The sequence below is a fragment of the Sceloporus occidentalis genome, unplaced genomic scaffold (assembly GCF_023333645.1).
Source record: "Sceloporus occidentalis isolate IW3139 unplaced genomic scaffold, rSceOcc1.0.p SCAF_6, whole genome shotgun sequence".
Classification (NCBI taxonomy): domain Eukaryota; kingdom Metazoa; phylum Chordata; class Lepidosauria; order Squamata; family Phrynosomatidae; genus Sceloporus; species Sceloporus occidentalis.
In genome coordinates, this window is record NW_028316986.1 from 141912903 (window position 1) to 141938583 (window position 25681).

Consider the following 25681-nt stretch of genomic DNA (forward strand, 5'->3'; position numbering starts at 1 on the left):
GCAATTTTAGGATCCATCAATAGTAGTATAGTGTCTAGATCAAGAGAAGTAATAGTGCCACTGTATTCTGCTTTGGTCAGGCCCCACCTGGAATATTGTGTTTAGTTCTGGGCACCACAATTTAAAAGGGACATTGAGAAACTGGAGCGTGTCCAAAGGAGGGCGACTAAAATGGTGAAAGGTCTGGAAACCTTGTCCTATGAGGAACGACTCAGGGAGCTGGGGATGTTTAGCCTGGAGAAGAGAAGGTTAAGAGATGATATGATAGCCCTGTTTAAATACTTGAAGGGATGTCATATTGAGGAGGGAGCAAGCTTGTTTTCTGTTGCTCCAGAGAACAGGACCCGGAACAATGGATGCAAGCTCCAGGAAAAGAGATTCCACCTCAACATTAGGAAGAACTTCCTGACAGTAAGGGCTGTTTGACAGTGGAACACACTCCTTCCTCGGAGTGTAGTGGAGTCTCCTTCCTTGGAGGTCTTTAAGCAGAGGCTAGATGGCCATCCGCTGGGGATGCTTTGATTTGGATTTCCTGCATGGCATAATGGGGTTGGACTGGATGGCCCTTGCGGTCTCTTCCAACTCTATGATTCTATGATTCTCTGATATATTTTTAAAAATCTGGATAGTATTAGTATTTTCTAACCCTCTTACTGGAACAGCAATTACTGTTTCAATTTAAACATTTTAACTTTAACAGTTTATTGGCAGTTGTTCATGGTTAGTTTTCAGTTGCTTCATTTTAATCAATTCATTTTATAGTGCAAGAAATGTAATTCAGAAAGAAGTCCTTCAGTTGACATAGCTGCAACTGTTTAATGTAGATCTATAATCTAGTTATTGCCTATTTTTGGGAATGCTTGCTATTTCTGGATAGACACATCTGTTTAAATGTATGTATACAGAGTTAGAAATGCACATTTTGGTGGCAGATAGCTAAAGGTACAATTTTGAAACATGTCTTCTTAAAAAATATATCCAGTGGTTAGTGACCTGGATCCAGAATAAAAATGTCAGAATGATTTTTTAAAAAAAGGCCAAACGCAATTTAAAATTGAACATTATAGTAGCGATGAAGTACATGTAACCTGCAATTTGTTTTATTTTGCCTTTGATCTTGGTGCACGTTCATAGTAGTCATCTCATTTCCAGGTGATGAAAGGACAGGCTGTTCCATGCTATCCTTCTTTGTCTTAACAGTTCTCCTGTTGGTTTTTAGTGGCTTCACAGTTTGCACCAACGAAATGCAGAACGCTGGCCCCTAATTTATGATAAATTAGCTGCCATAGCTATGTCTCTTCCTCCTTCACTGCTGAGCTTGAGTATCTATCTTGTCCCTGGTTATTGTGAACTGTGTCCCTGTTCCCAGTTCAACTGGCCACAGATTCAGTAGCATCCTGTAATGATGTATGATTATAGGTTATCTCTGCAGCAGCTGGAGGTGAAAGCTTTCCCCCTTGTCCGCTGTGATCTCATGAGTCTCGCAGCAGATGCTCTTTAATCTTTACTGCTATTGCTGCTCATTCTATATAAATGGACAGGGGAAGGGGGAGAGTAAATCCCTGCCCACAGGGAAATAAAACAAAGCAACCATCTCAGTGCAGTGCATTACTGAAGTGAGCCCATGCAGTGTTAGGCTCTATCAGTGGAGACTGTCTATCAGTAACTTTGAAGCAGAGGTTGGAAAGGTTATTTTTGGGGCTACAGTTCCAGAATTCTCCAGTATTATGGTGGCTGGGAATGTTGTTTTTTGTAGTCCAAAAAAGTCATGCTTCCAACTTCTGCTTTATGGCAACGATCTCCTTTGTGTCAGAAAGTCCTTATTTCACTGAATGGTTTCACTAGTGTGTACCAATGTGTATTGACAGATGAGGACGGATGAGACTTTTCTGGACAGAGTTGCCAAAGCTGTATTAGCCAACCTATACTAGATTGTCAGGCAAGTGCCCATATTCGCTGATGCTTCACTCTGTTCCCAGTTGACCTTTTGTTTATCCTTTCAATGTTTCTGTTATGCTAACATACAGTACATGAGCCACACCTACATTTTGTAGATGAGTGCTCTTGATACTTAATGGCTTATGTCATTTTAATGCTCTTAATTTGCTCTTCTTTATGACTTACCAACAATCCCTACTTCTGTTGTCTAAACTGAGTTACTGATTCACCACCAATTGATGTATGACTGACTTGAACTAGGGTAGCACCACTCTTTTATGCCTGTTATTAATAACAGCTGAATAAACAACAGATGTGGAACAGGCACCCTTTCTTTTCATGGGGGTACATTATTTAGTGGGGAAAGCTTCATCTGCTCAATTTCTCTGTCAAGCTGCAGTTAACTAGCATTTCACTTGTACTGTATTCAAAATGGTGGCTAATTTAGAAATTCATCATTGTAATATAACAGTAGGTATGCACCCTTAATGGTTGGCAAGATTACACTCTGTTTTTTTTGGGGGGAGGGGGGCTTGTGAGGGAAGGGACTGGTTTAAATGAATTGGTGGACTAAGTTTAGAATTATTACTCAGATGTGAGTTCATTAAAGACCAGTCTATATGCAGTGCAATTGAAAAGAAACTATTCCATATGGCATTGATGATGGAATGTGTAAGTTCCTAATGGGAGGAACTTACTATGTTGTTGGTGTGATTTAACTGTATTGTTTCAGAGCAGCCTTCTTTAAAAGCAGTAGTGATGAATTACAAGTAACCTGCAGTTTGTTATTATGAAGTATGTATGGAAGTGGCAAAGGTATAACATAGTGGGAACAATGAAAAAATAGATGGTGGTAGGAGTGAGGAATGGTTTCTAGTTACTTTTAAATATTACTTTTAAAGCACATTTTTATGGTTGAAATATTTCATGCTTTATGTCAAGTGCATCAGTTTAAGATTCATCACCACTACCAAAAGGCAATGGTTACCATATATACTTGACTATAAGTTGACCTCATGTAAAGGTCGAGGGCAGGTTTTGGGGGCACAATTATGGATTTTGATATGACTCATGGATAAATAGAGAGTAAAACCTAGGGGCACATAACAAAGGATTTAAAGGATGAAGGAAAGGAAAACAATGCCAAAGAACTTACAAAATACCAGCAGGCATACTGTTTGTGCTCACACTAAAGGCTGGATGGATGAGAGAGTTGAGGGGAAGTCAGTGCTTCCAAAACAGATCATTTTTCTGCCTTTTTCCTGGGAATGGTTCCTTTTATAATGAGAGTTAAAGTACAGTACTTTGACCCGTGGACAAGTTGACTCAGTTTTTTTGAAAGGCTATGGGAAATGAACATCTCCAGTACATATTTTTTTCCATGGGGGGGATCCCCAACACATCACTCATAAAATTGAGTTAACAGTGAATGGATGTTAACATAGTGTTAGGCAAACATGGTAGTTTCAAAGTTGTCATTAATGTTTTTCAAATCATTATGCTTAGACATCTGTCTACCATGCTGTTTTAAATGTTTTTATTTGTTGTGCACTGCCCTTAGGGGCAGGTAGGTAATGTAGAAATACTTCAAATAAATAGTAAATATGGATATATATTATTGATTTGTAAAAGGAGTGACTATAAAATCACAAATAGACTTAATAATATGAATCAATATCTAGTTATAAAGTCACCTGTACATTCACCAGAACTAAAACTGTTATTATAATTTTTTAACTTTTAAAAATATACAGAACAGTGTCACATTTGTTTTATTTAGTTTAGAAGGTCAGAAATGTGGCTTTACATGATCTGTTAAGCATTTTTGGTTAGTCTGAAATAGTTTGAAGTAGTTGCAATAATGTCTAATCAGAAAAGAACTGCTGTAGTGTGTGGTAACATAGCTAACAACATCTTGTGTTATTAATCATACCTAATACCTTGTGACAGTAACAAATTATTGGGGGGGGGGGCGGTTTTGTAATGAGTTACCTAATGGAATACATTCAAAAGGTAACTTTTAAAAGTCTGCTAATGTTTTTGATGTCATTTTTTTTGCATGTCCCTACCACTCTAGAAAGCAAGAAGCAACGACCAGGGATGACAGGATTTGTAGTATAAGACATTTGAAGGAAGGGTGGATTAGGGAGTATTGCTTATGCACATGAACAACTACTCTATACTATTTATTTATTTATTTGTTGTTGTCTTTGTCATCATCACCATCTTTATTTATATCCCATCTTTTCCCAAAACCCAGGACTTTCTGGCTTACATGTTAAAAAGATTGCTATTCAAAGTGGAGCCAAATTAAACCATATTAAAAACATACACTCTAATTTTTATTTCTACTTTTTTAAACATAATACAATTCCAAACAATACTGTGGTCAGAGGAACAGCTGCTATTTGGAGCATTGTGAAAGCTGTGGCCATTTGTGGTGGTAAATGTGTGTAGACCTGGGTAGTTCTTAGTCAGCATTAGCTAACTGTTTCCATCAGCATGATCTGAAAAGGTGATAAGAACATGGATTCCTTCCTAAATAGGCCCAGGGATTGTTCTCACAATCTTCGGTCAATCCAAACCTTTAAAAAAAAAGAGGACGGGAGCTCTGCAAAGATTAACCTGGAATGTTGTCATGTCGTGGATCAGGATCTCTACTCCATTCTTAATGCTCTTTGAATGAGTGGAAAATGTTGAGACTTTTGTCACCCTGATTAACAGTCCTTTTGTTACTGCGTGTGTATTAAAGGCGAGTGCTGTGACCCTGTGAACTCTTTACGGTGTGCACAGCAGCAGGATTGTATTGCATACTAGCACATGGATGGAAAAATTCTAGGCGCCTAGAAAATTGCTGCTGGTGTCTTAGGAATTTGGAGCATTTTCTGTCCTGTACAGGCTAGCTCCTAAGAAGCAGAAACTTCCTTTCCTCAGCCTTGTGCTTGGATGTATCATGAAGGTTTTTGTTCCACTTGTGTTAAGCAAGCAGAACAAAGGGCAGTTCCTGTTCCTATATGACTAGTCTTTCAGGTTGATTGATGTCCAAAACAAACTGGTGGGTTGGAGGTGTCAGAGCTGCTTTTGTGTGTGTGCTGTATTCAATTGTTGAGTTAGTGATCACGCTCTCATTAAAACTGAGGTGACTTAAAAAGTAGATGACATATCCAGTTTTCTGTCATAAAGAAAACTCGTTGATTTTATTGCCTAGGTGTGACAGAAAGGTATTTTTCCTTATTATTGGTGTGGCTTGGCTCCTGCTGCACCATAACTCTTAAGCTACTATCCTAGCTTCTTTAAAAGGAGAGGAAATAGTCCTGTTTTTGTTTTTGTTTTGTTTTGTTTTTACTTGCCACTACACCAGCTTTCCCCAATTGTAGATCAGCCCTGTGAAAGTTCAGTTGAACCAGTGGTCTACTCTGGTTGGGATTAAAAAGTAGAAACAGGCCATTGTTATTATTTTAAATGATGAATTTTGAGTGATGAATTTTAATATGTGTATATGTTGTTAGTCATTTGAAATAGATGTGTACTTTAACTGATATCTTTTAAATGATTATGTTTTCTGTTCCTTGTTGTTGTTCCCTACCTTGGTCCTTGGGAAGAGGCAGGTAGGAAATGATAATGATGATAATAATAATAATAATAATAATGATTTTTGAGGCTGAGGTTTGTGTGATAAAGTGTTTGGGTTGAATTAGCAATAGAAATTCAATGAGTCTGCTGTATCTGGGGCTACCAATTGGGTTTAGGCCGTGGGCGGGCAACTGTGGCAGTCTGGGGGCCACTTTTTCCCCTGGGACCTTCTGGGGACTGCATGGATTACCAAAATATAAAATAACCTCCCTCCCTTAAGTGGCTGGAAGTCCACTTCTGACTCTCAAAAATTAGTACTCTTTATGTTAAACAGTTGGGGGAGGTCTTTTAACTAGTTCAAAAACTAAATACAGTAGTTGCACACAGAGGCTTCCAAGAGCAGCGGTTCATACCCACTTTCCCCCAGAAGATGTAAGTCTGAGCACTCTGGAGATGTTGAGGGTCACAAACCATCCTTTGGATGGGTGCAGATGGTCTCTTGGCTAAATTTGCCCACTCCTGGTTTAGACCAATATATCTACAGATATTAACTGTGCCTTCTAACATGTAATTAGTTGATACATAGGAGAAATATCTGTTCTCTTTATTTGGTATTCACTGTGTCCTTAGAGAAAGTTTAAATACCTTAATGGCACCAGATCCTATCTGACCTTGAAAGCTAAGATGAATGAAGTTCATGGGGGCACCACAGGTTGACAGGCGACTTGGAAGACACATACACACACAAGGAAAGATTCTAGTAGTGCAACAACACTTATGTGATGCATCCGTTGCCTACAGACCTTTGGGTGTAAGGACATTTAAAAAGTCCTAAGTGACAATTACTAAATAAATAAATAGCTCCATCCACACACAGGTGTATGTTCTCATTCAATGATGGGTCATACACTGAGTGCCAAAGCTCAGCAAAAATCTGGGTTGGCACTAGGAAACATTTTAAGGGTATGCTGCTTGAGGCTGCCATGTCTATTGTCTTATGGATGATGGGGATCAGGAGGGGATTCTGGAGGCAAGTGCACATGATCCTAGATCTAGGAGTCCTGTGAAGCAGTGTGTGTACACACACACATACACATACACACACACACACACACACACACACACACACACACACACTGTATGTGTTGGGAGTGATGGTGAGAATGAAACACCATTGGTAAATAGTTTTTAAAACTTGATAGGGCTGGAGTTAGGCTCACTGGGTGGAAAAAATATGCATGCCTGTTTTGTAGATAGTTGCTGGAAGCCTGGGTGCTGATCATCTGAGGTTTCTTGGGGTGATGCATGTACAGCAAGAACCTAGAAAGCATTAGGATGACAGACTATCCCATGATCACTTGGGCAGGAAAATGATGGTGCTGTGAAAAGCTGTTCCTCCGTAGATATTTGTGCTAAAATGTGGTGATCCGTAAGAGATGTCTCTCAAATCCTGCCCCATTGCCTGGAAGGCTGGCTTTTGCTACTGCTGCTATTTCTTTTCATAAGGTGGGAAACCGCTGTCAATGTCTTACCTGCCAAAAAAGGCAGGCAGTTATTAATGTGTTGGGGGAGACTTCTTCTCCATTTGAATTGGATTTGGAACCTGCCTTAGCCCCAGATAATCAGCCTTATCCTCATGCTCTCTATTATATTATGTAATAACACAGTAAGGAGCCAGCGTAGGGTAGTGGTTTGAACATAGGACTACAACTCTGGAGACTAGGGTTCAATTCTCACTCAGCTATGAAACCCACTGGGTGACCTTGGATGCTGTCAGCCTCAGGGGAAGGCAATGGCAAACCTCCTTTGAACAAATCTTGCCAAGAAAATCCCTTACAGTTGCCATAAGTCAGAAACAACTTGAAGGCACACAGCCCCTTGCAACATACATTTTATGCACTGGAGTCTATACTCCATGTATATTTCCCTCTCATGTTGAAATTTTTATGTGTGAAACAGCCTGCAGTGTTTATTGTTTAACTTTAGCTGCATTGACAGCTGCGCTTTGTGTGCCAAATGCTGTTTTAGCTTTGCTAGAAAATACAGAAACTATATAATAATAGCTGGAAATGCAGATTAGGTGTGGAATGTTTTCAACACCTTTTTAGGCTCAAAAGCTAGCAGATTATAATTTTACAGTTTTTCAAATTTAGAGCAGTACTTTCCCATTTTTTTTAAACCCATGCCCATGTCTCAGGTTTCAAACTGGGCTATCTCTGCAAATCCAATTTTAATTTTTGTTTAAAGGAGTAATCTCTTTTCTGGGCTTCATGGGTTGGTAATTTTCTCTTGGGCATTCTCTCCATGGTTTTTCTTTTCTTGGGAGATAAGGTAGGCAAAAGTCACAGCTAAATCATGGTAAGAAATCGTAGTGGTTAAACGTTTATACTACACCAAAGTTCTTCTTCATGTCATAATCCTAAAAAATCTTCCATGCTAACTTTATTGTGAAGGGCATTGTCTACCTGACCTGTGGGTTTTTTTTCATTCTGACACTGAGGCGCCTTACAGACGGGCCTAAGCAGCACCGTCGTTGCGCCAGGAATACGCGTGAGGGGCGGCGCTTCCGGACGCGCCTTGCCCCTCGCGCGTATTCCGTACGGCAAGATGGCGGCACCCTATACAGACAGGCGCGGCCATCTTGACGTAACGGACGCACAGCGTCCGGACATCTAAACCCGGAAGAGCCGTCGTGAGTGCGCGCTTTGGCACTTGCGGTGGCTCTTCCGGGTTGCCGGAAGGAGTGCAATTTCTGCACTCCTTTTTTGCAGCGCGGAGGAGTCGCGCGGTTTGCCTGCTGCTCCTCCTCTGCGCTGCAACCGGCAGCGTCCCAAGACCACCCCTTTTGGGCGGTCTGTAACGGGCCCTAGTCATGGTATCTCAGTGTCAGAATGCTTAAAATGGTTCAAGTAGACTAGTTAGTTCACAGTATAGTTAATGGAAAAGAGTTTTTGTGGTTTATTACAAAAAGAAAACAGGACACTTGAAATTGTACAATGAAAACAGTTAATGTTTTAATTGTAATTCACTTTAATTATCATGATCAAAATAGTTTATGTTCCTGTAGGGCAGGGATGGGAATAGGGCAGAAGTGATATTGGAGTGCCACTCCCAGCAGCCCTGGGAAGGGCTGGTAGTTGCAGTCCACAGGATTCTCACTGCTTTTGCAGGTGTGGTGAAATAATAAAAACAGAATGGTTTGATATCATTTTGACCTCTGTGCAAACATAAGGATAGTCCAACATAATGACACCCCAAAGTATGGACTGCCTTGAACATTGAGCTTAGCGTGCATGTAAGATTCATCCTCAAATTCTTGTTTGAACCAGATCCTAGTTTGTCATTCTGTTGAGCCAAGATTAGTTTGCACTGACTTGCTCTGCAATCATGATAGGAAATCAGGGTTTAGACAGGCAAGGGTTTGCAACATGTTATGAAAACAGGAAGCATATGGTTGCTTATTCACATAACAAGCCAAAGTTTGTTGCTGCATCTCTTATATGAGAGTAGATATAAAAATGGTGTGATCTGCAACATGGCTTCCTGGACCTACTTGATATAATGTCAAAGGCTTGCTCTTTTTACTCGTCTTTAAGTGGTGTTTTGTTTCTACTTTGTAGGAGTGCTTAATAAGTGGTTTGTGTGTTTGCAGCCTTCTCTTGTGGTCTGACAACTGATGCAACTGTAAAAAAACTTGTTCTTGTTGCTGATGAAAATGTTAAACAGATATTCACTTGTAACTACTCAAGTTCCTTAGCTTTACATGTACATTCTCTTTCTCCCTTGAAATACCTACTCTTCAGAAATAAAACTTGTGATGTTACTTAATACAGCATTGCTACATTAATAAGGGGTTGGAGATCGTGTAAGCACCTTTTAAGGGTTCTTTTGAGTATCTTAAAATGTCAGCTTATAGATAAAGAGAAGAAATAAGTCTTATGATAGGAGAACGACATTGGCCAGTGTATAATAATGCTGTTAGAATTGAGGAGATATATAGTTTCATATAGTGAGTACCCAGTTTGTTGGATGCAGTTTGCTTACGAATTGTAAACCATTTAGAGAGTGCTAGTTCACTGATAAGTGGTATAGAAGTGTTCTTGCTATTGCTATTAGTTTGGTTCGTCTTTATGAACTCTGTGACTTTTGTGTCTGCACAGAGGTCCCAATGGAAGGTTCTTGTGGCTTACTGGATCTTTTCTATATGACTGCAGTACTCACCATATATGTAACAGTTCATAAGATCTGGTTTTATTTTCCCCTAAAAATTAGTTTCAGTTTTCCATTCGGCCATTTCCCATAAGAAAATATTTCTGTAATCTGAGAGGCAGTGCGCCCCTTTATGTGATATTCCACAGATCACACATATAGTGGGAGACTGAAATCACATCTGCATTATCTCAGAGACCATGAGATGCCTGATATGTACAGTGTAGTTTAGGATCCATACACATCCTATTATTCATCTGGATTTGAACTGCACAATTGACTCCTCACAGATAAAGTCCAAAGACCAACTATAAGAACTGAGCCTGCATACATTTTATCCTTTACAGATACCCTTTATATGCTCCTTACTGAAATGTAACACCTATATATAGGTATCCTATGGACTCAAGGCACCCAGGACCAGGGACGTAGCTGGGGGGGAGTGTTCTTGGGGTCCGGACCCCCCCTTCCATTAGAAAAATGAATGGTGTGTGCTGCTGCACCGCCGCACCCAAGCCCCATTATAATGGTGGCACTTAGTCTGGACCTCCCCCCCTCCCAACATCCTAGATATGTCCCTGCCAGGACAGATAAATTGGGCTGGCTTAGGGAAAAACATTTAAAAAAACACGTGACATTTATAACTCTCTGTGTTGAAGAAGAGTAAATATATCATGAATCATAGAATCATAGAGTTGGAAGAGACCACAAGGGCCATCCAGTCCAACCCCATTCTGCCATGCAGGAACTCTCAGTCAAAGCATACCTGACAGATGGCCATCCAGCCTCTGTTTAAAGAGCTCCAGGGAAGGAGACTCCACTACACTCCGAGGGAAAGTGTTCCACTGTTGAGCATCTCTTACTGTCAAGAAATTCCTCCTATTGTTGAGGTGGAATATCTTTTCCATCTGTTATTATATAATTTTAAAGAATTTCAATCAAAATAACCCCAGCAAATCTACACCAATTTAAGATGGTATATTTTCAACACTGTCATTGGTGGCTGATCTTCTTAGCTCGTTCTTTGTTCCGGTTGTTTACAAAACCTGCTTTTGGCTTCTGCAAATATTAATTATTTTGCCAAACACTACAGGCACCTTGGGGTCAGCACACAGTATTAATCACTAGAGAATTATAAGCAAACATTTCATTGCATGCCAGATCTGAATCTTAAAATGGGCAGTGTCTGGCACCAGCAGGTCCTAGTTCTTGTTTTCTTTTTTTCTTCCATTACTTTTCATAGGAAAATTATCTCTTTCCCTTCCTGTTCCTGGAATTCTTCTGGAGGGTGTCACGTGTACATATTCACTAAGAATGAGTTTCACATTCATTTCAATGGAGGGAATAAATTTGTGATTGCAAATCTAAATGTATAACGAACCATCCAGTTTTTTTTAAAAAAGTAACTAAAATAATTACTTTAACAAAAAGCACCTCGGAATGCAGAACATACTTTCTTATCAGCCACTTTGCCACAGCCTCAGTCCCCATAACACACTACCAGTCAGCATTTCAAACACTCGGTATTCCTCCTTTTTCATTTAACTATAAAAGTAACTGAAAGTTGCAGTTACATTGCAAAACACGTGAAGTTATCCTTTATTATTTCAATAATAATCTGTTAGTCATAATCTGCTATAGTTATGCCTTGATTGTTGGGGAAAGAAATTCTTTACGAATAATTGGTTTTCTGTAACTACTTCCAACCTCTGAAAAAACTGAATACTAGGCAGCTATCCAGTATGCCCTATAGTAGAAACACACTGTTGTGACAAAAGAATGACCTTGTTACAAAATTCAGACCCAAGTAATTTGAGCATGCTAAGGTTTATGTGAGCAAGGTATGCTACTGCTGCACAAAGTTTAATATTCAGTTAAGGGGCAAACTGTGCAATTTATTTAAATATGTAGATTATGAAGACGAAGCACTGCTTTATAGTGTTAAGAACAACTAAGTTTACAGAAATACTCATTCTGACCAAAAGAGTCATCCTGGAGCACATCAGCATAATGAGGGCTGCTGTTGTGCTTCAGAAAATGAAGTTCTCTCTTTTCTTCTGAGATGTATTGATAGAATACATAAAGGCAGTGGGAAGAGGGTGATGACACTGTGCCCACTGGCCCCATCTCCACTTGTGTACCATATATATAAACAGGGCTCTGTGTACATAAGCTTTCTATCTGTGTTTGGGGCTCTAGATCATTTGGGATCCCCTTCACATGGGATATTCTGTGTGTAGCATTGCCATGGCACAGATAACCTTTCGAAGGGTGGTTTTAGAGGCAGGGTCTGTTAATATCATCCAAAACATTTGGATTGTTTGATTCCAAAGTGTGTTTTTGAGAAATCCAGCAGTATTTAGTGTAGGAATGATAAAAAATATCAAGGGGGAGGGGAAGCAAAAAAAAAGGATTATCAGCTCTTTGCACTGAGTCAACATGGTTTAGAAGATGAGAATAAATATCTCAGGTTTTTCTGGCAGAGAACACTCAAAAGGATCTGGTAGATCTTCATGGTAAGTTACTAGAAAAACTTTGAGTGTAGAGTCATAAGAACGTCCTCAGCCTAGACCACATACATGCCTGTCAAGTCTATCATTCTTATCCCACAATGGCAGACGAGTTGCCTGGGGGAAGCCTACAGTAGAACTACTAGCAGAACATGAGACAACAACACCCATGTTTCCTAACAACAGATATATTGTTTCTGGATTAAATTAGTTATTTATGTCAATTTCAGTCTGCTTTCAGGCCTGGCTATGGAACAGAAACAGCCTTAGTTGTCTTGGTGGATGACCTATGTGGGAAACTGGGCAGGGAGAATGTGTCCCTGTTAGTTCTGCTGGACCTCTCAGTGGCTTTCAATGCTATCGACCATGGTATCCTTCTGGGCCACCTCTCTGGGATGGAGCTTGGAGGTACTGTTGTATAGTGACTCTGTTTTTTTCCTTGGGGGCACAAATCCTAAGGGGATTTCTGCTCAACCTCCTGGCCATTGGCCTATGGGGTCCCTAAGGGTTCTGCTTTGTCTGCTCTGCTATTCAACATATACATGAAACTGCTGGGAGATTTTTTTGTTTTGTTTTTTGGGGGGAGTTTTAAGGTGTGATGCCATTAATATGTGGATGATATCTAACTCTGCTACTCATCTCCACCTCAGTCTTGGTTCTAAGGGGATGTGGTGGTTCAGTGGTTAAGCTGGCTCTGATGATTGCAAGATCAGCAACTTGGCAGTTTGAGGTCCAAGTGACACATGACGGAGTGAGCTCCTGCCAATAGTCTCAGCTTCTGCCAACCTAGCAGTTCAAAAGCATGTAAAAGTGCAAGTAGATAAATAGGTACTACTTTGTTTGGAAGGTAACAGTGTTCTATGTAGTCCTGCTGGCCACATGATCACAGAGTCGTCTTTGACAATGCTGGCTTTTTGGTTTAGTAATGGAGATGAGCACTGCCCCCTACAGTCAGACATAAGTTGACTGCCTTGTCAAAGTGGAAACCTTTACCTTTACCTTCATCCTAAATCAGTGTGGGTTATCAGTATGGATAAGGGCAAAAAACTGAAATTTAGTCCAGGCAAGACAGAGGTGTCCCTGGTCAGTTGGAAGGCAGATCAAGGAATAGGAATTCAGCCTGTGTTAGATCAGGTTGCACTCCCCCAAAAGACACAGGCTTACAGTTTGGGTGTACTCCTGGACTCAGCTTTGAACCTGGAGGCCCAGGTTTCTGCAATAACCAGGAATACTTTTACACATCTAAAGCTTGTACACCAACTGTGCCCGTTCCTTGAGATGCTGGATCTGGCCAGTTACATTCTGTTTGGACTACTGTAACATGCTCTATTTGAGGCTGCCTTTGAAGAGTATTTGGAAACTTCAGCTAGTCCAAAGAGCTGCAGCCAGCCGTTTAACAGGAGTGGGTTACAGAGACCACACAACACCCCTGTTGAAACAGCTCCAATGGCTGGTTTCTGGACACAATTCAAAGTGCTGGTTATGACCTATAAAGCCCTATATAGCTCAGGTAAAGGCTATTTGGCAGACCATATAGCTCCATGTATGAATAGGTCCAGGTTCTGAGATCTTCAGGAGAGGCCCATCTTATCACTCCTACCACCATGACAATCACAGTTGGTGGGACATGAGAGAGGGCTTTATTGGTGGCTGCCTCTAAACCTGGAAGTCCCTTCCCAGGGAGGCCAGTCCTTGTTGTCATTCCATTGGGAGGCTAAGACATTTTTATTCAGACAGACTTTTAAAGCAGGAGGTCTTTAAAGAATGGACTGGGGGTGCTGCACTACTTTAAGTGTACTGCTTTTAAGTGCTTTTATCTTTTTTAATTGCATTTTGCCCTTTTGATGAGTGATGCATTTTAATATTGTAACAGTTTAATTCAATTCTAATGCTCACTTTTGTATGTTTTTAACTGTATTCTTTTAAATTGTAAGTCACTTTAAATCCCATTTTTTGGGAAAAAGAGGGATATAAAATTGTTGTTGTTGTTGAGGATTGCTGCCTACAAATCTGGAGTAGGAGTAGGGGAGATATTGCTAAATTTACCTAGTGGCCCTGTCCAAGCTAAATGTTCAGCACTGTTATGCCTCACACATGTTTAATATACATATATTTGTGAGCATTCCTAGGGCATGCAAGTGTAGAAATGATGATGATGTTCATCCATATGCCTGTGGGAATCATGGCCTAATCAGCTTGACCTGATGAGTGTAAGCCTGTGAAAGATCATGGGAGCAATGGTACAAAAATAGCATCTATTGCTTTATCCCTGTATTGATTATATTGTTGATTTGCCTTCTACTGGTCAAATGGAAACATGGGCTGACTGTGACAGCCTCACTTAACAGAGTAATGCTTAATGTTTACTAGCTTATGACACTTCAGTTTTACTATGGCTTTAGGCTCTTTTTTTCTACTATAGCTTTAGTGGTTTTTTTAAAGGACCTATCTGTAATTGGTTTTATGTACTAACAGACACTTGTTTTCTCTTTCAGCCTTTCTTTCAGCTTGTAAAGTTACGAAAACTTGGGCTTAGTGATAATGAAATTCAGCGACTTCCTCCAGAGATAGCAAACTTCATGCAGCTGGTAGAGCTTGATTTGTCCCGAAATGGTAAGCTTGCATGTGCAGATCTTTCTTAATGGACTTTTACATTGTGGTTCAAGACGTGGAAAGCATAACTGTTTCAATACAGATCTCTTCTGCCAATCATAATTCAGTGCACTTTCTCACTCCTAGGGTGTCACCCCCAGCCTTGAAATGTAGAGGATTACATGTCTGTATTCCCAACTTAAAAATGCAGATATAGACCAGTGGTTCCCATTTGTTTGGGACTTCAGTTCCCAGAGGCATCAGCCAACTTGGCCAACTGTCAAGAATTATGGGAGCTGAAGACCAAAACATCTGTAGGACCAAAGGCTGGGAACAACTGGTCTAGACTATCACAATAGGCTTCCCTCTATAGTACATGTTAGTTTCACATGTGGCTATTGCTGGCGGTATCATCTCCTTCTGGAGTATTTGAATAGGCTCTTATGGCTAGTCTAGTCATTATGTGGATTGCATTGGAGGCACATTGAAACTGACACTTCTGTATTAGCTGACTGCCACTGTGGTATGTGGGGTCTGCCTCATATACATGTCATATGGAATAGAAGCTACTGAGTTTGAGATCCTATCATGGAGAAGTTTCATGAGATGTCTTCCTAGGGTGGCACAATTGTGGGCAGATCTGTGTAACAGAAATCTGGTCTTTTAGTTGCTGTTGTGAAGCATATAGTTGAAGGAGTCCATAATTGTTTGGGTCTTTTGTAATACCAGGATGCTGTGTAGTATCAGTGGATGGCAAAGTGTGCTGGTGAAGCATTCTCTGACTGAAGGAGCTAGGTATCCATGGAGGTGAATATTAACTAATGTTATGTGCCCATCTGTTGTATTTTAAACTGTTGTTCCTCACCTTGATCCATAGGAAGAGGTGGGTAAGAAATTGATGATGCTGATGCAGCATAGCAAAGTACTGTCCCTATCACATTTGTTGTGCATAAACCTTTTAGTGTATGTTCAGTTTCTCTGTGGAGGAAGACCTTGAGAAGAGGAGTTTGCGTAGGGCCTCAACGTTGTATTGAAGCCTATTACTTAGCCAGAAAAGTGTTCAAGGCTTAAAGATAGATTGAAAGGAGTATCTTATACTGTATGCCCCCTCAATATGGTAAACCTGGGAGGAAATGTATATATACTGATGGGGTGTGGGAATGAAGAAAAAGGCTAGGAAATAGTACTTTAGAGGTTTCAGATTTTCTCTGTTTCACATGTTTTCTTTGCCATGAAATTATCAGGTGGCCTTACACCAGGGGTGGCGAACTGTGGGTCTTCAGATGATATTGGACTAGAACTTTCTCCGCACATACAGGCAGTGGTGAAAAATGCTGTAGTTTGCAGTCTCACAGTATCTGGAGCAGGGGTTGGCAACCTGCGGCCCGCGGGCCGGATCCGGCCCGCCAAGGCCTTCCTACCGGCCCCTGCGCAGTCCTGCCACCGATTGCCGCCGATTTCCCCCGTTTTCGCGCCGCTCCGGCTGCCATTTTGTTTTCAAAATGGCGGCCGAAGTCTTGCGTGACCTCAGGATGGCAAAGGTCACGCGAGACTTCGGCCGCCATTTTGAAAAACAAAATGGTGGCGCCCATCTAGTAGGCCCAGTGCAGCCCCTGGAGCACCTCAACAGGGCTCCAGGGGCTGCAGCAGGCCTGCAGCAGGCTCCACCTCGCCCTCCGCCCTCCTCCTCCTCCTTCCTAAGAGCAGGGAAAGGAGGAGGAGGCAGAAGGAAGGAGTACAGAGCGAGGGAGAAAGGGAGCCAGAGCAGCAGCTGCAGCCACAGCAAGGCGAGAGGTTGGTTCATTGGGGGAGGGGGTTAGCTGGGTGTTCTTTCTGCAAAATGCTCTCTCACCAACTTGTGGCTTTTCTGGGTTGAAACTGTGTGCATGCTTGCTGCAGTTTATTTTCAATTGCATTTTAGTAATTTCCTTGCTTGTAACTTTATTAGTATTATTATTATTATTATTACTACTTGCCCTGGGTGTTCTTTCTGCAAAATGCCCTCTCAATGAGAAAGAGGAGGAGGAGGAGAAAGAGGGGGAGGAGGTGGAAAGGTGAGTCATTTCAGGTCTGCCTTGGGTTTTTTCCATTAATTTTTAAAAATATATAACACTTATTTTTGTTTTTTTATTTCATTATTTTTATTATTGCTTTTTATTTCATTGCATTATTTTTATTATTTATGAAGGTGAGACAGTGTGACTTTCCAAAGTGCTGTAACAAAGGTCTGCTGTAACAATGATAGTGGTGGTGATGATGATGATGATGATGATGCTTCGGTGGAAGCTCCACCCCCGGCATGTGGCTCTGCCCCTGGAGGGTGGAAGCTCCACTCCTGGCTTCGCCCCCCCAGTTGTCTGAGGGACAGCAACCTGGCCCCCGACTCAAAAAGGTTGCCTACCCCTGATCTGGAGGGTCACACTTGCTCACTCCTGCCTTACAAAATATGAAGGGTAATAATTCTGACTTGCTTTACAGGGTAGTTAAAAACTAGATAATGTATGTGATGTACTTTGAACATTTGAAAATACTAGTTTTAATATATGTTGTTGTCCTTATTAGCTTATACAGGATTTAAGTTGTCATGCTGGAGGAGATACAGTCAGCCCTCCACATTTCCGGTTTTGACTTTTGCAGATTTGATTAATACAATGCGCCCGCGTCATACGCGGGAGCATTATACGCTGTTATCAGCATATGCTGAAAGCAGTACTGCTTCTTCCGGCGCTGTGCCATGGGCTCTGCACACCGCTGTGAGCACAAGCCTCATTACTTGTAATGGGGCTCAAGCATACACATTTTTTGTTTTATGCAGGTGTGTGTGTGTGTCCAGAACGGATCCCCCACATAAAACAAGGGAGCACTGTATGTTATCTCCAGGAATCTCTAGGTCCTCTAGCACAGCTCTGCCAGAAGTTGACCATAGAGTTGCAATGGAGGACCTAGGGAAAACACTTCTCTAGGCATTTGTAGGTCCTCCAGCACTATTCTGTGATCTACTTCCAGTGCCCTGGAGGATTTAGAGTTTCCTAGAGGTATTCCCTCAGGTTAAAAAAATAGTGCTTTTTTAATTTGCAGTTTCCCTACTTTCACAGGGGTCTTGAGTCCCTAATCCTAGCAAATGTGGGGATCCACTGTATATGTTCATATCCATGATGGAATTAGCCTAAAGGTTAATTTGAAGATGTGACTAGCACTACTGTCTTTTACTTACTCAAAAGTAACTGCAGGGAACCCTGTTTTGGATCAGAACCCTAATGTGGGGTGTGTAGGGTTGGAGGATATTCACTTTTTGCCCTCTGCTTTATGCCTGATCCAGATTGGGCCTCCTATGACTTCAGTGTACATTGTCAAAAGAAAAAGGTGATTGTTGAAATTAATGGCAGATATAGAGCCTTCAGACTAGTTCTAGATCATTTGGTTCATAAGTGGGCATCCTTACTAGAGAGAAAGTTTGGATTGATTTCCCTAAGATTAATTTTGAGTAAAGAAAACAAAACACAACTATACTATTAGCTGCTCCTCTAAATGTATATCCTAAGTCTGCACATTCAGTGGGTCATACTGAGATCAGATTTCAGTTTCAAGCACAGCCAGGCTGGCTGGGGACGTTTGCCACACCTCCTCTTGGAATAAGTCTGGTTTCTTTCTTGATCTTGGCAGCTAGCTGCTGCTACTTACAGCAGCAATGGCCATAGCAGGAATTGTACATGCAAGTGCAAAAAGGCTCTTGGTAATCCCTAATTAAGGGGAAATAGAAGCTGCTCTTTAGAGTCTTGGCTGCGCCTCAGCATCTCTGATGCAACCTTGTCCTTCACCGTGCTAAATCCCTCCATGATTAAAGATGCATACTTTTGCTTCATGTCATAGTTTTCCTTTATGCTTTGAGCTCAAAAGTGCTTGTCTAGCCTAAAGGTCTCCTGAGCACCCACATTTGGTAAACCTAGTAGTCTCGGTCAGAATTTACAACTGACCCATCCCTTCTCTTCACGCGTATTTATGTATGGGAGATAACCCAGCCAGAATCACTCTGTTTGGGCTTCTGAAAATCTTGAAAGTGTATTTACTTGCTATTATGAAATATTGTGTATCTCCTGCTTATGGTGAAATTGTCAAACTGCCAACCTGTTGCTCTGTGTGAGTATTCTGGTTATTTTGCTGCAGAGGAGAAAATAATGTGTTTATATGAGGCTTTGTGAAGTTAGTGTTCAAGGTCCCTGCCATTTGCTGTACTGCTTATTTGTCTCCATTGTTTCAAGCAAGGAGTGGGGGGACACATATTCCTCCAGATACTCCTAGGCTGTTTTTTTAAATAATGTATTTATATTCCGCCTTTTCCTGGAGGAATCAAGGTGGATTACAACAGAAACAATAATAAAACAATTAACAGTATTTCAACATGAAATAAAAATACAAAATATAAGTAATAACTGTGGCTCTCATGATCCTCACTGCTGGCTATCCTGGCTTGGACTGTTGAGGGTTGCAGCCCAACAAAATCTGGAGGCCACATGTGTTCCCTCCCTGCTATATGTCTTTCCCATCTAAATAATTAAATAGTTAATTCATATCCCACCTTTCTCCTTGTATAGGACTTAAGGCAGCTTTCCGTCTTAAGTAGACCTTTGATGTAGAAACACAAAATATTGTAATAGCCAAGCTCATTCATTTGTCTTTCTTTTTCAGTGAGACTGGTCTCACATATTGAGGATTGCGGTATTACATTTCTGAAGACAGCTGTGTTAATCTGTTGCATTAGAAACAACAACAAAGAGTTCTGAGGCATCATGAGGACTAACAAATTTCTTTTGGCATAAGCTTTTGTGGATGCCAGCCCATTTCATCTGATGCAAGTAATAGGTTTCTTATCAGGTCAGCTCTGTTAGTGAAATGTGGTAGTCTAAAGGTTGCTTCATAACTTTATTATTTAGTGTAAGTATAAAGTAAAGGAAAGTAGCTAACATGTATTAATAATAGCTCTCTTGGCCTTCTAGTTATTCATTTCATAAACTGAAAATGATTCTGTCTTTATAGGCTTCTCAGGTAGCATTATGATACATTAGAACTATTAGGGTGTGGTAACAAAGATCTCATATTTCATAATAGCTACCACCTTAAAAAATGATATGCAAATATTTACACCCTGCAAACAACTCAAGCAGAAACTGGCAGCTCATAAGTCCTAAGATGAACAGCGGTTAGGACAACATTTCTGGAAGTGCTATTGCTCTCTACACTAATTCTGCTTGGTATGGCTTAAATAATTGGAATACCCATTTGACTAGTCTTAGCCTCTCATTCTTCCATATCCCCAAAATGTAACATAGCTGTGCTTTTGTCTATTTTGAAATTTTCTAAATGGGTTTTGCTTGTTTCCTGGATCTGGCTGAAATATTTGTGTTGGGAAGGATTGTCCTTTCAAGTCAGAATGCCTTGTGACTTCCAAAGATTTAGTTGAATCATCAGTTCAGTATTACTTTAACAAACATCTACTGAGTTAGGTAGAGCTGTTTGCTCTTTAAGCACCTTGGTTTGTGTTTAGCATGATATGTGTCTGATTTTCTTTGTGTGTATATTTTTGTGTGTATGCCCGCATGCATGTGTCTCTATATATTTGTGTACATGCCTGAATTCTTCATGCAGGTGGCAGTTGGACTTGACCCTTTAATCCATGTTCATTCAACTAAAGCAGGGATGGGTAAAGTGTGTGTGGCCCACCAGGCCCAAAAATGCAGCCTCCCAAGTCTCTAGAGGCTTCTTGTTGTTGTTGTTGTTATTATTATTATTATTATTATTATTAACCTTTATTTTTAAAGCGCTGTAAATTTACGCAGCGCTGTACATACAATCTTTTTAATTGGACGGTTCCCTGCCCTCAGGCTTACAATCTAACAAGACACGACACAAAAGGAGAAGGGAGTGGTGGTGGGGAAGGGACCTCTCTAGTAGCATAATACATATAAAGTACATAGCAATACAGGAAATGATTCAATAAAACAGGCAACAAAAGAACATCAAACAGCAAGTGACAGTTATGCAATGCCTGGGAACGCTTCCCTGAATAGGATGGTCTTCAACTCCGTTTTGAAGCTGGTTAAAGAAGTGATGGCTCTTGCTCGCAGGGAAAGAAGGTTCCAGGAGTGAGGGGCAGCGAGTGAAAAGGGACGAATCCGAGATGGGGCAGAGGAAATCCTGGGCTGAGACAGTAGACCTTGACTACCAGAGCGGAGGGCCCGAGTGGGAAGGTGAGGAGAAAGAAGGTCTGATAAGTAAGGAGGGGCCAGCCCATGGAGGGCTTTAAACGTGGGCATCAGGAGCTTATACTGAATGTGGAAAGGGAGGGGGAGTCAGTGAAGGGATGGCAACACAGGAGAGATGTGGTCAGAGCGGTGGGCGGATGTGATAATGCGTGCAGCTGAATGCTGGACAGAAATTAAAGGACGGAGGTGAGAAAGAGGAAGCCCAGCCAGGAGGACGTTACAGTAATCAAGTCGTGAGACCACTAGGGCATGGACCAGGATCTTGGCAGTGGAGGCGGAGAGATATGGTCGGATTTTGGCAATATTGTATAGAAAGAATCTACAAGTCTTGGCTGTGGTCTGGATCTGATGGATACATGACAGAGAAGAGTCAAAGATAAAACCAAGACTGCTGGACTGGTTGAATAGAAATGTTGTCCACAGAGACAGAAAAGGAATGTTGAAGGGTGGGCTTAGGAGGAAAGACAAGAAGCTCCGTCTTGGACATGTTGAGCTTCAAACGCTGATGGCGCATCCACTGCAAGACAGCTGTGAGACAAGATGAAACTTGCTGTTCAAGCCTTGGAGAAAGGTCAGGGGTGGAAAGATACAACTAGGTGTCATCGGCATACAGATGGTAGGAAAAACCAAAAGAGCTGATGAGTTTACCTAAGGACAGTGTGTAGAGAGAAAACAGAAGGGGACCCAGAACAGAGCCCTGTGGAACTCCAACAGATAAGGGAACAGGAGATGAAGTCTGACCACCTGCAACCACTGCAAAAGATCTGTCTGGCAAATAAGATCTAAACCAGTCGAGAAAGGAGTCTGAGAACCCAAGGTCAGAAAGTATATCAACTAGAAGACAGTGATCAACGGTGTCAAAGGCTGCAGACAAATCAAGAAGGATGAGAACAGAATAAAGGCCATTAGCCTTGGCCCATAAAAGGTCATTGGAGATCTTAGTGAGAGCTGTCTCTGTAGAATGCCTTGGGCGGAAACCAGACTGAAAGGGATCGAGGATGGAGTTGGCTTCAAGAAACTCAAGACAGCGAGAATAAACAACCCGTTCCAAAACTTTAGAAAGAAAGGGAAGAAGAGAAATCGGACGATTTCTATGGTATTTCTATGGATTTCTAGTCTATGGTATCCTAAAGCTTGGATGAAGATATACTGGCATAGTAACCCTTTTTCTTTTGATCTAACTCAGTGTACTGATTAAAATACTTGTTACTTTATAGGCTGCTGCTTCCAGATTTGCTGTAAAGAGCAAGCTGAGCTCTGGTTGCTAACCAGAATAGATCCATTACATCAGTCCATTGCATCAATGCCAACTAGGAGCTGTGAGGGGATTTTCTTTCTGTTTTTGGGTCCCCAGGCCCAGAGGAAGCCTTTCCCCCCCAAAATAGGAGGTGGCCTGAGGGCTACAAAAATGGCCCTTGGGGATTGCAAATGTCCTGAAGGCTGCACTTAATCCAGCCCTGATTAAGGTGGAGTCCATTAATTCAGTGGGTCTAGTTAGGGCTATCAGTTGGGCTTAGACTTTAACCTTTGAAGTACCACAGGAGACTCTATTGTTGGTGCTGCAGCCTTCCCCCATGCTCCTTTCTACTAGGTTAGTTTTTTTTAAAAAATAGTCCATTCGATTCTTTCTGTTTAGATGTACCTTGTCTGGCTGTCTGTGTATCTAAATCAGGCATGGGCAACCTACAACCTTCGAGGTTCTAATGAACTACCATTTCCATCATGTCTCACCATCAGCCGAGCTGAAGAAAATTTTAGCCAGGCTCATGAGGCCTTGGTTGTAGCGTTCCTTATGGTGACGCTACATATAGTAGAAGACTAAAAGCATCTTAAACCATCAGTTTTTAAAAAATAAAACTAGTTAAATAGTTTAAAATAGAGCAAACCATAGCACATGAACAAATAGGACCTCGCTGTTCTGACTGGAATAGTACTAACATTGGCACAAATCAGACCTCTGAGGGGAGGGTATTGCATAATAAGGGCTATGAAATGTCAACAGATTACAATTATTATCTTCCTATTTTAAAAGCTTGTTCTTATTTATTACTGATGAAAAATGTAAAGAATCCGATATGTTTTAGTGACCCATCATAATGTAATTTTGCTGAAGTGTTAAATATATTTCCAGTGCATAGGGGTTGTGTAACAGAAATAAGATTCCTACCTTTTCAGTACATTTCATAATCTGCTTATCACAGGGGTGAGAATTTTGTGACCCTCCAGATATTGTTGAGTTCTGAGTACCACAGCTCTATGTCAGAATAGCTAAGATGAGGCATGCTGAAAGTTGTAGTCCAACAACATCTGGTGGGTTACATGAATCCAACCCTTGACTTAAGAAGAACATCACAGATGGAGTGTGTTGATGTGCACAAGAAGAGAATCAAACACAAAGGGTATTTGTATGGAGAATGCAGATGCATTGGTTGCCTATCTCTGTTGTTTAACTCATTCATTTTACTGTAGTAAATAAAACAATGCTATATAAAATTTGATAGCATTTTAGGCAATGCAAAGAATTACTGTCAACTCTTCATAATTAAATAGATACCCTATTCTGTGTGCAGAATGTTGGAACATAAAAAAAGCAGACATATTGGATCATACCAAAGACCTGTCTGGTCTAGCATTGTATTTGTAGGCATCTAAATACCTGTGGGAAGCCCAAGAGAAAGATATGGGTGGAAAAGCGCCATCTTGCACACATTCTGTAGCAACTGGTGCACAGAAACAAACTGCCACAGGTAAAGGACTATAGGAAGCTGCCTTACACCAAGTCAGAGTGTTGGTTCATCAGAGTGATGGGCATCAGATGTACAGTATTTCAGACAAAAATCAGAGGTAGTTAACATTTTTTATTAGGACCACTAAAGTGTGTAGCAAAAGTGGTGCATAAGTGCCACAAACCTCTGAAATTCCTTACCAGGCATGATGGTGTGAAAATTAGGGAATGGAGAAGAAAGAAAGGGGGGGGGGGAATAAAAAATCTGTTGGATTGGCCAATGTGTGTATCCATGAAGGTGCAAGGAGGACATTGCCGGCATGGTGACAAGAAGAGGTGCTGTATCAGCTTTTAGCAAGCTGGAAAGCACACTAAATGATTTCTCTCCAATTCTCCACCAGCTAGAGAGCTGGCTGATACACTGCAAACAATTTACCAGTATAGCTTTTGTTAAAGTTTACAGATTTCTGAAATGGTTTGAAACAGTATTTCAAACAGAAATCTCTCCCATCCTTATATGGGGAGATTGAACCTGGGGCCACTTATATGCAAACCATGTACTCTGCCATGTAACTCTAAGCTTTTCTCAGCCCTAGGTATTTTTCATATTTAATCAGTGGCAGTAAATAAGAGAACACTCAGGCCTGGGAGAAGAAAGCATATGCTTTAACGTATTAACAACATTGCTAGCTTGACTTTCTCTCTTCAATAGGCCTGACTTTCACTTGTTTGCACTGTTGTATGCCATAGAGCGTATGCTTAAAACCTTATTGTTTTGCAGTCCTTGTGTACAGTCTGTCTGCCAGAGCATCTGGGTATCATGTGTGTATGTCTATAGAGCATTTATTAGTGTTCAAGGTCAGAAAGATCTTGCATATTCAAGAGGATTGTACTGGATAGCAGCATCAGATATTTGCTTACCTGGTTTGCTGTTGTTACAGGTACAGATGTCCATACTAATCAAAAACGAGGTTTGTGGTGTTCGAGGACTACTCCAGTGGTCCAGTATACACCTATCTAATTTGAGCACGACAAATTGAAAACTCTGTCTTTTGCTTTTTAATTAGCACCCCCCCAGCTACTAAAAGTTAGAATAAATTTGCCAAAATCTCATTGTTCCTGTTCAGTCTGTTAACGCCATTTGTTAAATGAAAACAGGGATGAAAGTGCTTGCTAGTAGAAGTCAATGAAGCTGATTTTCAAGATTCACCTTTTGCTGACTCTTCTGCTGAAACCAGCTGTTAATAGATGGCTAGAATTAAATTTTCTTCCTCTTCCATTGTGTTAAACAGATCTGAACATTTCCTTATTTGTGTTAATGTGTCCAAACTTTGTCAGAATTTCCATAATTTTGGCAATGTCAGGAACTGTCATTCTTGAAGGGTTCTTGTGCACTTGTTTAGGTAAGATGACAAAAGATACTCAAAAAGCTTCTCACAGTTAGATAATTTTAAATTCTGTTCTGTTTTTCTTATTGAATTGGCTAAATAAGTTTGGATGCTTTCCCTACAGCCACAGAAAGTGTCAAACATAACTTTAAATAACATGTATAGTGTTGACTTTGACCAGTGTGGGTCAGCAAAGGAAATTCCTGCATCCCTCTGTGACTGATGCACAGTTCTATCTACAGATGTCTTTAATCTGCACATGATATAATAGAGAAACCTGGAAGAGAACCCCAAGAGAGACCTATATTGTATTTATAGATGCCTGCTATCATATCACACTTGGCAGCCCACTGTGCTTCCTGGATCCCAGTTCTGAAAGGTTTCAGCTCTCTAGATTTACTTTCTTTAGAGGGGATGTGTGGGAACTGTTGGGGGATTCTCTTGGTTTTACACACAGCAGCAGTTCCATTGGTGGAAGTGACTTCG

The 25681-nt window shown here is 40.9% G+C and overlaps 1 protein-coding gene across 2 annotated transcripts in view; it reads left to right on the top strand.

Moving 5' to 3' along the window:
- LOC149311473 (leucine-rich repeat-containing protein 1) overlaps nucleotides 1-25681 on the top strand; it is a 118341-nt gene that overhangs the window by 20135 nt on the left and 72525 nt on the right. For both annotated transcript variants that reach the window (XM_089531130.1, XM_089531129.1), the window contains exon 2: nucleotides 14726-14843. In XM_089531130.1, the coding sequence (XP_089387256.1) occupies nucleotides 14726-14843 (118 nt within the window). The remainder of the gene's footprint in view (nucleotides 1-14725; nucleotides 14844-25681) is intronic.